The 18948-nt window shown below is 44.5% G+C and overlaps 1 protein-coding gene and 1 long non-coding RNA gene across 2 annotated transcripts in view; one reads left to right on the top strand and one right to left on the bottom strand.

Moving 5' to 3' along the window:
* Positions 1 to 2100: 2100 nt before the first annotated feature.
* Positions 2101 to 18948, bottom strand: part of LOC146007710 (uncharacterized) — a 19036-nt gene continuing 2188 nt past the window's right edge. The window contains exons 2-3 of the long non-coding RNA XR_014444390.1: positions 3078 to 3262; positions 2101 to 2869 (exon numbers count right to left, since the gene is read on the bottom strand). This is a non-coding gene — a long non-coding RNA (uncharacterized LOC146007710). The remainder of the gene's footprint in view (positions 2870 to 3077; positions 3263 to 18948) is intronic.
* The window catches only part of TMEM254 (transmembrane protein 254), a 17168-nt gene continuing 15441 nt past the window's right edge, over positions 17222 to 18948 (top strand). The window contains exons 1-2 of the mRNA XM_083146280.1: positions 17222 to 17411; positions 18133 to 18236. Of these exons, the coding sequence (XP_083002406.1) occupies positions 17325 to 17411; positions 18133 to 18236 (191 nt within the window). The 5' untranslated portion in view covers positions 17222 to 17324. The remainder of the gene's footprint in view (positions 17412 to 18132; positions 18237 to 18948) is intronic.

Below are 18948 nucleotides of genomic sequence, written 5' to 3'. Positions count from 1 at the left end.
AAGAATAAAATAGGTCTTCTTGGTATATTACCTTTCAATGTGAGGGCCATGAGAGTCCGTTCCTATCACTGCCCCAATGAACAAGGAAGTAAGGTGGTTATCACCCCAAAAGTTACTTGCAGCTGTCCTGATCCCTTATAGCTCCATGTGGTCGGCCCATAGTAGGTAGATTCACTGATGATCCACTGCGGCCACAGCAGGGATGATGCAGCACTTGAGTCTTGATAGAATTGAGACAGAGACAGATGGGGTGGAAGGCACAAAGTCCAAACAATGTCCAAAGCAGTGTGGGACACTCGATAAGAAGTGTCCCAGGTGCTGGTTCGGCTTCTTTCCAGGTCCAAGCTATGAGAGAATTAATCCAGCAGGTCACTGACGCGTTTCACCACACCTGGTGGTTTTATCAAAGGTGAGGGAGTGTGTCCAGTTTATGCGTTCCAGCATGGGAAGGGGTTGATGACGTTTGATGGGGTGGGGGATCCCAGAGATAAAAGTGTATGGGGCCCCCTGATATCTGTGGCCGGCCCTGCAAATGACTGAGCACTCCAGAGTGGCACCGAACTTCACCGAGCGGTGTGGTGGAGGATAGGCAGTGGTGACCACGGTGGGGACTACCAGCAGAGACCAGCGGCATGGACCTGCAGTGGGTAGGGGTGGGAGCAAGGAGGGGAAGGGTGAGAGCGAGGAGGGGGGACAATGCTGGAGCTGCTGAATGATGGTGCGCCAGTAGTGCTCCCCTGGAGACACCACTAGCACACACCTGTTCATCAGTGGCATGCCCGGTAATTTCCGGGCATACCACCGAAGTGGGTAATTGGCTATATGCTTTATACCAGGGCCGGATTATAATGGGGGCACAAGGGGTCAGTACCCCTGGGCCCCCCTCTAGCTAGGGGCCACCTGTGGTTGGCATGTATTTAAAAAAAAATGTTTTAGCTAAAGGTTTTGTGCATGGGAGTGGGGTAGTGCTACAGCTTCACCTATCTGCCAATGTGACAATGATTAATCGTGCTGAGCATCAGGAGCCAAGGCACACTGATTGCACAAGTGTGCAGTGCATAAGTCCCATGATACTTTGCACCAGAGGGCAGAGGCTGAGATGTTTGTGCTGAGCTCTGATTGGTGGAGCTCATTACATGCTTCTCAGGCCCATGGAGAACAGCAGCAGCAGCCTAGTCATGGGAGGGTTTTAAATCATAGGCAGCACTGGGACTGTGAGGTCTCCTACAGGGTAAGGTGCAGAGGAGCAAAACACAATGTTTGTTACCATGTTATTTAAACTCAGTTTGTAGCATAGATTTTAAGCCACAAGCCCCTGAAGATGGGGGGAGAGATCCCCGAAACGCTGTTGGGCGAAATAAAGGATTTTTATTTCACCTTAAAAGCCTTCCGAGTGCCGCTTTGTCTACACCTATATATATATATATATATATATATATATATATATATATATATATATATATATATATATATATATATATATATATATATATATATATATATATATATATATATATATATATATATACATATACACACACTTGTGGTACGGTCCGGCACTCCCTCTGTATAGGCAACTGCCCCCGTGCCCGTCTCAGTAGACAGTACAGTTGAAGAAAAAGACTGTTGAAGAAAAAGACTGGCACTCGTAGGTCTTTTAAAGATTGTATTAAACAAACAGTGGAACAACCAACGTTTCGGGGCTGCGCCCCTTTGTCAAGGTGTGTGTTCACACACACCTTGACAAAGGGGCGCAGCCCCGAAACGTTGGTTGTTCCACTGTTTGTTTAATACAATCTTTAAAAGACCTACGAGTGCCAGTCTTTTTCTTCAACTATATATATATATATATATATATATATACACACATACATACATATACATATATACATATACATATATATATATATACACACACACACACACACACACACACACACACACCGGCACTCCAAGATACACATGACATATATACACAAAGAGGGTTTAAAAGTACAAACTTTATTATTAAAATAACAAGGACAAATATTCAAATAAAAAAAATAACACAAATTGTAAATTCTGTACTATTATATATGGCCTCAATAAATAAAAAATTGGAATAGCTTTGATCACATGGTAATTGGCTGCAGATGTATTATATTGTCACCATCTACAACAGTTTCTGTGCACAGTCACATAATAGTCCATACAGGACCATATTCCTATTAATATCACTAGAACCTAATGCTCAGTGGGCAGTCATGCCTCCTGGGTCCCTGGCACTTATGTAACCAGTTATTGCTCAGATGCTGAATGGAAGGAACAAGTAGGAAGATGAATAATGGAACCATCAGACCAGGTCGTTGGTAAGATCAGGGAAGGTGTTGGCATCATCTGCCCAGCATGGCTGGAACTCTTCCAAGATGTCCTGTAAGGATAATTCTGGTGTGCCACCAACAACAGGTTCCGGTGAGTTGGCAAAGTCTGTAGAGTAATCAGAGCTGCTGGTCTCCGATACGAAGGTGGGTTGCTGTAGGTGATTGCTGGAACTCTGCTGCATATAGGGATAGTAATGCTGTGCAGTGGGGACAGTAGACAGCCCTGACGTTGCTGCTTGGCAATACTTTGGCCACCCATAACTGTGATATTGGGGACCGACGACACTGTTTGCATGTAAGTGGCTCAGCGGATGGAGAGGAAGTGCATAGTTGTTGTGCGTGTGTCCATGTTTTCCAGTGTGCCCTATTGTATGGACATCTCTGTTATGCTGTGTCTCCCTGACCTGGGGGAGCTGGTCACACTGCCGCCATTCCATGTGTTCAGCCAGATTCTCATCTTCTGGCACCTTCTTTTTATTCTTCCTGGCTCTTCTGTTCTGGAACCAGACCTATAAATATAAGCAGTTTCCCTGTAATTATCTGTGGCAAGAATGTCACCATGAAGCATCAGTATAAAATCAATGTGAGAATGTAACTACCAGCCATTAGAGGATAAATTATATTAATTAGTATTTATAGCTAGAATCAGATGTGAACATGGAATTTGGGGGTAGTTTTGGCTGGTTACTCATTGTTTAGCTTTTATGGGTACAGTACCTGGACTCTGGATTCATGCACCCCTGTGAGATGGGACAGCTTCTCCCTCAGTGAGATCCCCGGATAAGGGTTTGATTCAAATGTTTTGAGCAATAAATCCAAGTGGAATCGGCTGAACACTGTCCGCCGCCTCCTGACCTTCCCGCTGATGGCCCTGGAGCCAGTCACATGCGCAGCATGCCCATCTGCAATAACACAAACACCACGTGAGATAATGAGTATATTACACAGCAAAAAGTAAATTCACTACCTGTATATCACAGAACATTACACAGCACAGATAACCATTTACATTTCTATACTAATCTTTTTATTCTTATTATATTATGTGCTGTAACTTTGTGTAAGATAAATAGCTGCTACTGTATAGTTGTGTACATTTGAAACCCCGACAAAGGCAAGTGAAGTGATAGTAGGCAATAAATTGTGTAGTAACCTGGTAATGGCAGGGTAGAACATACAGAAAATGTTCCCAAAGCATAAATTCTTGCTCCAACATGTGACAACCTCAGCGAACACTCTCCTGTGACGCACAGCTAGATTACAGAGAACTACTATGTAGATGTGCATTATACCAGAGTATTACCGATTATTAGCTGTGCTCTTTCTCTGTTGTGGAACTATTAATCCCAGCATGCCCTGCCCTGGTAGAACATGCTGGTTCCACAACAGCTGAAGAGCAGAGACCCAGACACTGAAATCAATGGTGGATTGTGGGGATTACACATGGCATGTACCATGGAAATAAATAATGCACAGGGACAATTAAAAGACATGAGTAGCACTTTCAATGCAAAAGTATTACATTATAAGTTAAAGTTTTGGGTTTATGTGGACACTAGAAGTATTCATATTTATATATCCCCCAATATAAACATATAACATACAGTATCCCTTTTCCTAGGAAGACAGTGGTTTGAACCTGCCACTTACCTTGCATTGTCATCTTGGTCTCAGCTGATGCTGCCTGGATGGTGGTCTCACTTTGTCTGCCACAAGGAGGTCACTTGTGCTTTTATACATCCTCGCCTCTCCCCAAGATATGCATATGTGAGGGGGCACATGTCTAATGACAACTCATTCAGATGTATAAAGGTGACACCTAACCCTCCCCTTCCTTGTACCTGTCTTTTGTGCTAATCTCAGCAATACACAACTGAGGAGACTCTGAAAATGGCTTTTCAACTTCCATAGACTATGACAATTTAATACACACCTAAATACTTACAGATAATGTAAAAAAAAAAAAAAAAAAAAATTATATATATATATATATATATATATATATATATATATATATATATATATATATATATATATATATATATATATATATATATATATATATATATAAAACTTACTAAAAAAACATAGTAAATAGTTTCTTAACAGTCTTAATAATCAAATCATTGCCAGTCACCCAGATTTATGATGCAACTAGTCGGCAATATTATGTATTAAATGTTTCCAGACAGCACGTTAAGTTTGACCTCTGTTCTGCAAACACATAAGAAAGGATTTAAAGAAGGCTCCCGTGCACGCAGGTAGGGGGGTCCGAGTATTTAGAAACCCTCCCTGCCCACTATCCGTCCAGGAGTCCGATTTTCATTTGTATTTTTGAAGCTAACGGCCACTGGCTCCTAACAGGACAGTAATGCTGGGTACACACCAGCACGATGCTGCTCGTGAGCAGGTCGTCACAGGAACGTATGACCCGCTCCAGGGGTGGAAGTTCAGTCCAATTTAGCTGAACGACCGTCACTGAAGCTGCACCACATTGCTGAGCGCACGCATTTTTCCGGTCAGTCACGGTGCAGAATCAAGGCCATTACATATATTCTCTCGTCTATAGAGCAATGTCAATGTTTGGTTGTCAGAGTTGTATAAAATAAAAAAGTCACATATCAGTACATTGTGCATGAACAGCAGGAGCAATAAGATCTCATGCACACGTACTACCATGAGGCCGTACATGGGGGGCTATTCAGAGCTGATCGCTGATGTGCAAATTCACAAGGAGATCGATTATCGAATGACCTGTGCATGTGTACTAATTGTAGTGCGCATGCGTGAGGCCAAACCGCGACAACAATCAACAATTACTTTTTTCACAATCCCCTTGCAATTTGACTGACAGGAAGCCGGCGTTAAAGGGTGGTAACCGGACAATTTCTGGGAGTGCAGGTGTTCAGAGGTGCTCTCCCTCAGCAGCGCTCAGGACTGAACCAGCCCCATGTGGGTTTGCATTTTTATAATAGGATAATAGGAGGGGGGGACATCCAGCCTACTGGTGAGTTATCGGAATATCATTCTCTGGCCTAGTTTTCTCCATAGCAGCAAGCGAACGTCATGCGTACATAGCATTAGCTATGGGTGCCAACTCCACAAATCTGAGCTTTTCACAGCTTGGTAAATAATAAATTTTTTCAGTCACCACAGAAAGCTATAGGCGCTTCTTTTACATAAAAATTTGAGGGGCGCAGGACCGGTGTGCAGAATGGTTCCTGAATGATTACAGGCAGTCCCCCTTCTGACTCTGCCTGATTGACAGACCGAGGCATTTAGGGGGTGGGGAAAGCCGGCATTACAGGAGTGTCAATGCCAGGGTCTGTGTCTATGGACACATACTTCCTGACCTCACAAGGCGCCCTGCCATGGCCAGCCTGAGTAAGCCTCAGCATATTGAGCTGGGCATCTGCAGGAAAAATCGCAACCATCAGTAACAATGTTGATGCCAGGCTGCGACCTCGGCTACAGCGCTGGGATAACAAGTGCAGCAAGGAGGTGTCGGTCACCTACTTCTCCATTTACATTTTCCAAGACAGATCTGGTCTTAGATAGGGACATATATAATTACAGCAGCCAGAAACCAATAGAGCATATAGTTTACATATAAATCATATACAGATGGAGCCGTCCTCATTGGCTCCGCTGGCATGCCAGACTCCCGTATCTATATAATCGGAATGGGGCGCACGAGTGTCTCCGATGCGCACAAACCACATTAGCTGGCGTGGCTCAATGACTACTTAGCACCAAGGGCGGATCCAGGATAAAATGACAGGGGGGGCACCATGATAAAAGAGGGTTTAGGTGGAGGAGGGGCGGTGTTAGTGGTGCCAGTGTACATGCTAAGAGAGCGGCAGAGAGAGGGTGAGAATGGGATTAAAAATAGGCCATGGCATTTTAAGTATGCAGGCCCACCATGGCGACAAAAGTGAAGGATGTAGTTGTGTGCGCGTCGAAGGCGCGCTCCAGAAAAGGGGGTGTGGCCACTCAACAGGGGACATGTCCTTGAGTGTAGTGTACAACACCATATACAACTTCTACACATCATGCAACAAAATACTAGACCCCATTATACTTGCCCCTTACACATGATGCCAAAAGGAATGAGCCAAAATTCACATAATGGGGGAGATTCTGTAAAGCAGAAATGCTGTAAAAACCCAGTTTTCTGGGTTTTTACCGCATTTCTATATGCTATATGGTGCCTCCGCAGTGCCAGCGCTGCGGAGCCAATCGCCAGCAAAAGCTGGCGATTCCCTGCAGAAGCCTATTCTTACCGCAGGGCTGTTTGAGGGATCCGTATTAAATATTTACACCATAATGTCCATTACACGTTAAGTTACATGCCATTATGTCCAATATTTATTATGCCAAACTCCATAATGCCTATTAAAAATGATGCTACATAAGTGCTGCTTATCTACATGCTCATTGCCAAGGGTTCCATGCTCATTGCCAGAGGTTCCATGCTCGTTGCCATGTGGGATTACATGCTCATTGCCAAGGGGGAATACATGCTCACAGTAAATGGGGGACAGCCGCCAGGCAGAAGTGATAGCCACTGACAGTGGCAGAGCCTGGCTGTATTCAGAGCACTGCAGGTCCCGGCTATTTGAAATAATACCCCTTTCACAGAAAATGCATTCCCAGGTTGGCCCTTTTTACACCAGCCTAGTCCCTGCATTTTCTGGTGTGAGGGGGAGAAAAAACCACCCTCCCCCCTTCCCCCACTTTAACCATTTATCTAATTTAACCGGCTATATCTTCGGAACCAACTGACCCATTTACATGAGACAAGTATCATATTGAAGAACTTTTAAGTGGACTTTGAATGATTTTGGTCCAGTGAAACTGGAACGTTTGGTTCCAGAGTAATCTGCCCTCAAAGAACATGAACAGCCATGAAATTACATTTCAAAAATAAAAAACTCGGTTTACAATTTGGAATTGAATGAGATTAACCACAAGCTTCTGTGATGCCAGAGAGGGAACTGGCAGCCGTCGGAACCGGATGGGGGTTGGAATTGACAGGTCATATATTATCCTATGGGGAAAAAAAACGTTACAGATTTGCCAGGCGATATCTCCGGTTCCCGGGGGGATAAAGACACGGGACTGGGCTCGTTGGAAAGCCCTGGTCCTCAGCTAAAAAATGAAATGACAGGGGGGCACGTGCCCGGGTGCCTTCCCCCCTGAATCCACCACTGCTTAGCACTGACTGCTGAGCACTATCATGGCATCCTTAAATACACAAACAGGAAAATATCAGAAAGACTGTACTTTCTTTTACACCAAATGACCGGGTCGCCCCCAGGTATTTTGACCTGGCTCCAACCTGGGTGTGACCCGGCGTTTGACCCCTTTTACAATGCAACCCCACCCAGCATAATGCAGGGCAGGTGATGCCAGCAGAGGCGGGTCCTGTGCGGGTGTTTGGAGAGGACATCATCTCCAAGCTCCTTGAAATACGCCAGCCGAGACGCCAACCAACATGCTGAGGGCAAGCACAGCACCCAGGATGCTGCTGGGCTGCCCCCAGCCTCCGTACGCCCCCTGCCTCCATCTGAGGTGAATGGATGCCACACACAGGCATCCATTCACCTCCTACTCAGCTCTGCTGCTATCTGCATAATACAGCAGTGGAGGCAGTATGTGCCCCTGCCCAACCTACAGACTGACCGCAGACTCCCATTGGTGGAAACAGATGACCTGGTTTACCTGTTTACACTGACTCTGAACCTATTTACACCAAGCAGTGACCAGGGTTGTCTCTGCAACTACCCGGGTTATTGCTTTGGTGTAAAAGGGGTATTTGTTGGCTGAACATTGTCATATTGTACTGTTCATGCCATATCATTCACTTTATGCAGCCAGAATTGTAAGGATTTGAGTCATCTTTATATTCTGCTGACTCAGAAGCCCATTTTGCATCCCAACTCTGACATACATCCCTCAATACGACCCTGAGGCAATGACAAAGGAGCAGCGATTCAGTATGCAGCGGCTGTATAAAAATATTTCGTAGCCACTGGGATTTTTAGGTCTCTGAACAACGCTTGCTTACTAAGACACATGGGTTTATATATGGGTTCTGGAAAAAGATGGGATCGCAGTAGCAGGCAGAAACGTTTATTGTATTTAAGATCTATCTATCATGAAAAGGTTGACAACTAATGGTCGACAGGGAAAAGGACTACATGGTAAAAAGGTTGACATAGTTCGATGCACTCGCCATGCTTCGGGCACGGTGCTTTGCTGCACTCGGCACACTATTATAATCTTACTCTATGCCAACGTGGATGGTAAAATATCAACAAGTCGGTTTCTTACAAAAAAAAAAAACACACACACACACACACAAAAATAAAAAAACATAACCTTTTTCCATGTCGACCTTTTTACCATCGACCTATAGTTGTTGACCTTTTGATTGTCAAACTGGTGATTGTCTATCTAAAGCCTGGATACCGTCAGAAACACACCCCAGGAATTGTCACAACATGTCTACACTTGAGTTGTCGCTCCCCCATTGCCTACAATAAACACTCACAGATTGTCATAAGGTGCGTACAGAAGAATGATTTGCTTTCGCTTTGTTTTCAATTTCCCCTCTCCACCACCTTTCGATCTTGCCTTTGATTTTGCCAATCGATTTCACATTCGATCTTCACTTTTGCATTCGATATCGAATTTGATTTACATTCAAGGTACAGTGTACCCATTCGATTTACTGGATCGAATTCGATATTTCCATGGCTGCACAGTCTATTTTTCTTTTCTATATAGCGAAAACGCGAGCGCGCATCGAATCGAATGCCAGTCGAAAGGGTCCTAAAAACCATTCGATTTCGATTAGGTTTCGATTCGATTTTGCTTTTATAAGCAAAATCGAATCGAAAACAGGGAAAAAAAATCTAAGCGTGTGTACAGCTAAACAGTCTGCAAATCAATCCTCACTGCAAATGCGTTTCAAGACCATCATGGTGTATGCGCTGTGCAAATTTGATGCAAACACAGGGGCATAAATAAAAACATAATAGTCACGGCATCCATCTCTGAATCAGCCCCTCAGCCCCATTAGTTTTATTTACCTTTTTATGATACGTGGACATACTGTAAATAATTCGGGAGTTTTTAGCAAAAAAGCTGAATATTCTGAAGCAACTGAATCAATGGTGGTGATATACAGTATATTATGGTTTTGTACTGCTTTTATGCATGTTCTGACATGCCCAGTAAGTCTGCCGTTGTAAGCAGCAGGCCTAATTAAATGAACATTTACCTTGAATGAATTTGTTGTTGCAAATTGGAAAGAGCCAGACTGAACATAAAGGTCTAATTATTATACACTTATCTGTAGCCAAATTCAATATATATCAGCAACATCAACAAGTCAATCTGATTGCAGCATAATTACATTACAAGTCCACCTATACGACTAAATACAATAGCCTCCGAGTTTATCGGCCATGTGAGATGCCGCTTGATTTCTGAGAGGCAATCATATATAAGGCATGGTTTTTCCTTATAAATGACTGACCCTTTAAAAAAAAATAAAAAAAACGTATTCGCTCAGCCGACAAACTCGGATGCTATTTAATTTGGCTTGATTCAGACCTGATCATCAATCTACAGAGTTGCAGATGACTGGGAGTAATTACCCATGGCCCAGACAGAAAGAAAACCTGCCCCATGCAAATGTAAATGTGCGAGTGAATTGTGAATGGAACGCTAACCGCAATTCCCTCACAAATCCATACACAATTCATGAACCATCAAAAGATTTTACCGGACTGTGCACAAGTGATTGGCTCGGACCTTCCACTAATCTGCGACTGAGACGGCTGAACAAGGCCAGTGCTGACGTTATACCCTCACTTAAAACCGCCTGGGTGCCGATGTTCCCTCTAATTTTACAAAGGCTGTGTGCGGCAAAAGATTTTGGCTCTTCAACTTTGGAAGGAAATTGTAATTTTTGTGCGTCACATATATAAATGGAAAATGACGTTCAGCATTTGTGTTAACTTTACTTCAAAATTATATTAAACATTTAAACATTCAAAACACAGCACACAATGTAGTTAATGGGTGAAACACACATCAATTGAGTCCACAACTGCAAAAATATCTGTCCGCACGCTCGTCGAGTTGGGTGCGCACGCACAGCTTAGAGGGAACACTGCTGGGTGCACCTGCATTTTTTTCTGACCCTCACCTAAAAAGGCACTTCTCCGCCCCCAAATGGCCAACTACCTGTCAGTCAACACCGGTCACTTTGCGTCTACGATCCATACGCATTGTCATTCGCTAATCAGCCTTATACATACAAGATGCATACATTACGCATGCTCAGTCTGCTAATCACTCGATTTGCTTATTCTCTAATAAGCAATCTATTCTGAATGAGGCCCATAGTTTGATTTAGGAACAAGAAGATATACTGACTGAATAAACAAAAAAAAAAGAATGTAATAAAATGCAGTTGAAAAGACTCAAAAGGCAAATTCCAGTAGCCACGACTTCTGTAATATAAAGTCCCGTGTAACTTTAATATGCACTTCACAGGATATTGTCACACAGCATGCTCCCAATACAGGTTGAGTATCCGGTATCCGGACATCCCTTATCCCAATTATTCCAAAAACCGTGGTTTTTGGAATCATTCGAAATTTTTTTTTTTTTTTTTTGAACCCCTAACCCTCTTTTCATACTTACCAAGTCCCCGGGCGTCCACAGAAGGCCTCCGGCATCTTCTCCAGGGTATCCAGCGGTCCCAGGAATGCATTGCGCGAGTGTGCGCGCGCGCCGGTGACGTCACCAGTGCGCGCGCACACTCGCGCAATGCATTCCTGGGACCGCTGGAGACCAGGAGAAGATGCCGGAGGCCTGCTGTGGACGCCTGGGGACTGCGCGGACGCCGAGGGACGCCCGGGGACCATCAGGGGACAGGTAAGTATGGCTGCAAAAAAAATATTCCAAAAACCGGAAAATTCCCCAATCCGAAATGCTCGCGGTCCCGAGCATTTCGGATAGGGGATACTCAACCTGTACTTGTGCTTTTGTAACTGACTTGCACAAGTCACAGACACAGTGGCAATGTCTCTAACTCTGCACTCATAGGCGTGCGCACAGGGAGTGCCTGACCACACACTCCTTCTGCAGAACATGCCGAGCCCTCCCTTCCTTCCTTCACAGTGCTGGGTTACCGGCAGGGGATAGAGCAGGGTTGCCGACCCTCCTGGAATTAGCGGGAGTCTCCCGAAAATCGGGTCCCCCTCCCGGCCCCCCCGGAAGGGTGGGCAACCCTCCCGGAATCAGGGGGACCACCACTGAGCCCCCCAATCGTGGCATTTAAATGCCGCAATCCGCGGGTCTCAGGAGGGAGCGGAGCTAAAATGACACTTGTGTCATTTTAGCCCCGCCCCCTACATGGAGATAAGTGATTTCGACTATTTCCCGTAATGGGGACGGGGCTTAATGCCGTCACAATCAAGCCCAGCTTGCCGAACGGGTAATGAAAGTCTCCTCTCCGGGCTTCTCCCAGAGAGGAGCGTTTGAAAGTCGGCAACCCTGGGATAGAGATGGCCATCGGTGTGTAAAAAACGATCTTAGAATTAAATATGTTTTTCCCTTTTGAAAAAACACAATGAATAGATTTAAGTTATTGCAATGTTTTGTATGGGACAGTGATCAGCCATACCCAAGGATGACCTCCAGCCTCCCTCATGTGATAATGTTGTTTTAGCAACATGTGTTTAAAAACTGCCATTTTTTTCCCAATGACAAATGCTAATATGATGCCTGAGCTTAACAAGGCTACTGCTTCTGCTTGCTTTTTTAAATTAAATCCCAGCCAATATAGTTGTGACCATTCCAGAGTAGAGATTCATTTACAAATTTCATTCTGCACAGAAAAAGCAAATGTTTAAAAATATATATTATTATTATTATTATTATTGCTGAGCCACTAGAAATCTTTAGAAAGTATACTGAGTCTGTAGGGAACTCTGCAGAATCCTTATTAAAGCCCTTAATGAAAAATATAGATCTTATAGTGATCATTACAGGATGCATATTGAGTTGCGTTTTATGCTTACTGATTTATCTGATTGCATGTTGCCACTTTATTAGCTCCATTGGTCATGCATATGAGCCCACAAATAAAGAATGGAGGTCACAATTAGGTGCAGCACTACTGGGTTCTGCTACTAGTAATCGCATTTGCAGCACAACTAATCCAGGGTTGCCTACCCTCCCGGAATGGCCGGGAGGGTCCCGAAAATCAGGCCCCCGCTCCCCCCCACACACACACACACACACCACGCACCATTTAAATCACCTGATATGCTTATCTCCGATGAGGGGGCGGGGCTAAAGTGTAATAATTGCATCATTTTAGTCCCGCCCCCTCCACGGAGATGTGCAAATCGGGTCATTTTCAAGCATGGGGCGGGGCTTAATGATGTCACGTTCAAGCCCCCCCCCCCCCCAGAACTCCTGCTGAAAGGAGATTTAAAAAGTCGTCAACCCTGAACTAATCATCATCTCAAATATTTATAATGATTTAATGATTGTTTTTCCTCATAGTTTGGAAGAAATTGTGTATTATTAACAGGAATCCATGAGAGACTCCTGTCAGAAGGCACTAACCGTTATGAGGACACTGTTATTGCAGGTTATCTGCCCAACGTGATTATTCTTATTAATTTTTTAGTGCAAATAAATTCACTTTATAGTTATGGAAGTATTACAGTCATCTAGTCATTGATTTATTCTCTGCAATGGTTGCCATCGATGGCAGCATGATATCCATTGGATGACCATCGTTCTTTTTGACTATCAATGATCATCTATTTTCTTTGATTGACTGACCCATGATCCAATCAGAACTTGAGGCGGAGCTCTGCTCCGTGTCCCTGCACGTTCGGAAGAAAAACGATTTGGTTAAGCTGTGCCATCGATGAAGGAGAACATCTGGTTCTCCCCTATCAATAGCAAAACTGTTCTACATCAGTCTTAAACCATGAATGATTTTTGAATCATTGATGGTTGATGGCAGTGGTCAGGAGTGCATTACTTGCCACAGCCCACCTAGCCAGGTTAATCACGGCAGCCACGGCTACACACTCCTTCCTCCACTGACTTCAGGCATTGGGCCCTGCCCTCCACATTACTCCGCTTGCCCTCCGGCACGCCAGTTGCACTTACACTGTGCCACGCCGGACACCATCACCACTGATAAATGGAGGAGCAGGCTGGAGGCAGCTGTCCTTAAGAACTAAAGAATAGATTGCAGAAAATTTGACTCCCCCTGACCAGCAGCAACAATTACACAGCAGGCTGGTAGTACGTTGATCAAGTCCTCACTACTTATATTACATAGAAACATAGAATTTGACGGCAGATAAGAACCATTTGGCCCATCTAGTCTGCCCCTTTTTTACCCTTCAGGTAAACTCAACCCTTTTTAATCCTTATTTCTTTGTAAGGATATTCATATGCCATATTCATATTTAAGCTGTAATGTGTATTGAACTGTGGCGCTCTTTACCTGTACACTATTTTTGTTATTTATTCAATGTAATGCTAAGTTTTTGTCTCCCTGTACTGTTCCTTTGTACGGCGCTGCGAAACACTTGTGGCACCCTATAAATAAAATTATAATAATAAAATATATTGTATTCCTAGAAAGTGTGTCATAGTTACATGCCTATTCCAGGATCTTACTTGACCTATTTTAACAATTTGTGGTCTCTAAGGGGGTTATTTTGGTTCACTCTTTCTGACAAAATCCTTCTTAGATGGTCAAAACCATGTGCACTGCAGGTGGGGCAGATGTTACTTGTGCAGATATAATTAGATTTGGGTGGGATTTTACTTCAAAGGGAGATCTACAGTATATTGCAGTGTAAAAATAAAGCAGCAAGTATTTACCCGGCACAGAAACAAAATAACTCACCCAAATCGAATTCTCATTTTACATCTGCCCCCCTGCAGTGCACATGGTTTTGTCCATCTAAGAAGGGTTTTGTCAGAAAGAGTGAACCAAAATAACCCCCTAAGGGACAGAGTAAACCACGTGTCCAGACAGGCATATCAGGTTGATGCCAATACTGCTGGACCACCATTAGGAAGATTATATTTTTCTGTGGAAAATTGCATCTTTACCTTATTTACACTTGTTGAAGGACACAAAAGCCTGAGCATTTGTAGTATGCATTATAAAAGCACCTGACCAGTTGAAACACAAATAATGTCGCTTCCCGCTCACAACTTTTTATTCTATTTTTTTTTCGTATTATGAAATAAAGACATTTCTCATTGGCTGTTATAAAGTGACTAGAGACAGAACCTTTGTCTTTATACAACTTTTGTTTGTGATTTCAGATATTGTTATCTGGATTGCTGCAGAGTAAAATTAGTTTTTCAAATTAAGTTGAAAGTTGTCAAAAAGGAAAAAAAAACTGCATAGTTCATGTTCAATTTTGGAGTACGCAAGTAATCGAAAGTCAAAAATTGGTTACGGGTATTGAAACACTTAACAACAGTGAAAAAAATCCAACATAAAAGCAGGGCTGCCATCAGAAATATAGGGGCCCAGGACTGACAAATTAGGCAGCACAAAATATTTTAGCCAAATTTTCCTCATCTTGTATTGTCATGCGCAAAATTTCTAGTTACACCACTGACGGAAGCAGAGCATCTTTGCACTCATTATGGGCCAAATACATCAGGCTTCAAAAAGTGATAAAGTGGAGAGTGATGAACAACCAGCTCCTACTGTACCTGTCATTTTTCAAACCCAGCCTGTAACATGGCAGGTAGGAGATGATTGGCTGGCTGTTTATCACTCACTTCATTTGAGCACTTTTTGAAACTTGATACATTTGGTCCAATATAACAAACAGAGAGGCAACGGCTCCAAAAGGCTTCCTCGGAGCTTTCAACCAGGAAAGGTCTCAGTGGGTAGCACACGAATGCAATTCCCATATGTGCAGGGAGCGCAGGTTGCAGCTGCTATTGGGCCTAGAGCTGAGAGGGGTCCACCTTCCTTGTCAAAGTAACATGCTATACCTTTTTCACCATTTGGTGGTAAATAGGGGCAATCACAAACTTTTGCTATGGGGCCTACATATAACTAGTTAAGCCACAAACTGCACACGTATGCGTAGGAAATGTACAGACATGTACTTGTAATAACCACATTTTAGAGCGGCACTGTATGGAAGTACAGCATAGGCCAGTGGTTCCCAAACTGTGCGCCTAGGCTCCCTGCGGTGTCTCGGGACACTTGCAGGGGTGCCTCGGGTTGGTCGTCCAGGACCAATTCAATTTATTTATGATCAATTATTTCTGGTCAAAACTAGTGCTGGTGGCTGCCAATCATAAAATGTGTACAATCAGAAGAAAATCCTGCCCTTTACCACATAACTGACCCTCAAGGCCCCCATACATAGAGCCGACTTGTCCTGAGGACAAGTCGGACCCTATTCTCACATACGATTAGGACTTTGATGTGCCATTTTTTACATGTGATAAATCGCATGCGATTTATCATATGTAAAAAAAATAACAGGGAGCTGCAGGGCGGTGAGGAGAAGTGGGGTGGGCGGCTGGGGAGGAAGTAGTGGGGCAGCAGCGCGTTACCAGATTGGAGCGGGCGGCGGTGACCATCAGTCTCACTCTCCACTGTCCAGCGCTAGCGGGCGGGCAGCCGCGGCTATTACATCTTTAAAATAGCGTGTCAAATGACTGCCCAGCTAATGATTGGCTGAGATAGAGCACTCTCAGCCAATCAGCGGCCGCAGAGGGAGGCCACTGATTGGCTGAGAGTGCTCTATCTCAGCCAATCATTAGCCGGGCAGTCATTTGACACGTTATTTTAAAGATGTAATAGCCGCGGGCGGCTGCCCGCCCGCTAGCGCTGGACAGTGGAGAGTGAGACTGATGGTCACCGCCGCCCGCCACAGCACTGATCTGGTAACGCGCTGGTGCCCCACTGCTTGCTCCCCTGCTGCCCGCCCCCACTGCTCCTCACCGCGCAGACTGACCTACATCGTATGTCCCGCCGGTCCGACCCCTGGGGCCGGGTCCGATAGGCACGGGACCGCGCATCGGACCCGACCCCATGTCATGAAGAACCGATTTGGTCCGATTTATCGGGCCGATTGATCGCAATCGGCCAAAATCGGTCCAAATCGGGTTGATGTATGCCCACCTTAAGAAGCACATATAAACACAATCTACTTCATTTGATATATATATATATTTTTTGGGGCCTAGGGGTGCCTTGGAAAAATTCTGATTCTCTAGGGTGCCGTGATTAGAAAAAGATTGGGAACCCCTGGCATAGGCAATACTGTCTCCTAGGCCAGTGGAATACAACTTCCATCATTTCATGGTGACGGAGTTTTATTAAATACTCATGTGAACCAAATTGGATTATAAGGAGTATTTGGTAATATAGTAACAATGGCAACTAATATACAGTTTGTCTAAACAAGGACAACCTTTACAGCAGTGAAGATAACGCTTTTACAAGTCGAGACCACCCCTGTTAATTAGATGCAGCTGACAAGTGTGGAACTACAAGGCCCAGCACACTAGGGTGGAGAGTCAGCTCTGCAATGCATATACCTATACAGTGTAACAAACTGCATTGCTACCTAGGAGTCTCTAGGACATAAAAAAAACCATTCGAAATTCGAATCCAATCCCACTGCTGTGTGCTGTGGCTGGCAGTGTCACCTGGGAGATTAGGGGGCGGGGCTGTAACGCTTACTGTACAGGAGCCGCTACTGTAATTGGCTGCCGGCGAAGTAGGGGGCGTGGTTATACGTCTACTGAATCCTCGTTCTGTAGATCACGTGACACGACAGCGGGCGCCCGGACAGTGTGTTGTTGTTGTGCCAGGCGTATCCTACTTCTTATACATTCCTCGGCGGCAGCAGCAGCAGCATGGCATCGCCCGGCAGCGCCTCGTACTTTCGAAGAGCCAGTCTCTTCTGGATGGCAGTCATCGCCTTCTTCTTGGGCTTATTCACTGTAAGGTTTGGCATTGGCTGATGGGTGCATTGATCTGCTGGGTGCAGAATAACAGCTGATTATAGGTCCTTAACTTCCCATAGTGGAAGAATGAATGAATGCATGCATGCTAGAGATAATAGGAGACATATATTGCATATCCACATGGAATGCAAATATTTAAAAAAAAAAATGTATGCATACATATTCATTTCCCCATGGTGTGCATTATATGGCACTGCACATGTATAGCCCAGAAATGAGACTGTAAAAACCGGACCCAGACCTCAAAATCTGCAGTCCGGACCTTGTACTGTCCAGTCTAGGGATGCCTTGTCTGGTGGGGATGCCTGTGACATCTGTCACCAGGGAGAGGAGGAGGGGAGATTACAGCCTCCCCGTGTGATCAGGACTGTTCCGGTTTTTGCTATATGCCTGGACCAATGACCATACAGGGAGGCTTTATTCTCCGCCACCTCCTCTCCCTGGTGATAGATGTCACGTTAAGCCCCCCAGACCGAACACTACACGCTCCGGACTGCAGATTTTGATGTCCAGTCTGGGTTCTTGTCCAGGTTTTACCCCTACCCCCAAGAAATGACTTTCCCCGACTTTGACAAACTTTCTGCTATTTAATCATTTAACATATTTAATAATGTACTATAAAGTTACATACCATAAAACAGCTGAATTTGTAATTTGTAATATAAAATTGATGTCATTGTATATTTTTCATTTACAGTGCACTGTTTTCTGGCCAGCACAAGTTCCTTATGATCATCTGGGACCTCTAGGGTCACTTGCCAAATACCTGGTGAAGAATTACTCCAGTGCCATGTATTCTGGGTAAGTTACAGGTGTTCCGTTTATTTGCATTTTAACAGATAGCATAGAATGTATTCAAAAGTAAAATATTGCTAAAGGTTATTTCTAAAATATGTTTCTGACCCTAGTCACTGGTTAGATTCCTGTTTCTGTAATATAGTGTATCTAACAAGATGGCTGCTGTCCAGTCTCTCTGTAAAGACACAGCCAACAAACAGGGGGACTTAGGGGGATATTCAATCGCCGTCGAGCATCTCCCGTGGGGGAGATGCTCGACGGGCCCTATTCAATGCTGTCTTCCCCGACAGCATTGAACAGGGTTTCCTGGCAGAACGAGCCCGACATCTCTAGCTGTCGGGCTCGTTCTGCCGAGAACAGCCGGGAAGTGACGAGCTGCCGGCTGCATCTCGTCACTTCCCGGCCGCAACTCGCGGCCACGCCCCCTTCTCGTCCCGCTGCAGGCGGGACATTGAATCCCGCCTGCATGTTCTTGGTCGAGCTGACCGAGAACGGGACTGGGTCACGGCAGGCGAGCAAGCTCGTCTGCCGTGACCCGAAGATTGAATACCCCCCTAAATTTTGCGAAAAGTATGTTTTATTTACAGAAATGGACCGAAATACAGTATATGTCCATTGTCTGGATTCTAAATGCCCTTATACACTAATGTGAGGTATCGCATGCAAACCTAGCATGTGATACCCCACCAACTCACTCGGCAGCTAGACCGCATAT

This window comes from Crinia signifera, chromosome 6 (assembly GCF_055691185.1).
Source record: "Crinia signifera chromosome 6, ASM5569118v1, whole genome shotgun sequence".
Taxonomy (NCBI): Eukaryota; Metazoa; Chordata; class Amphibia; order Anura; family Myobatrachidae; genus Crinia; species Crinia signifera.
Note: the sequence above shows the minus strand (reverse complement) of the source record. Positions and strands in the feature narration are given on the sequence as shown.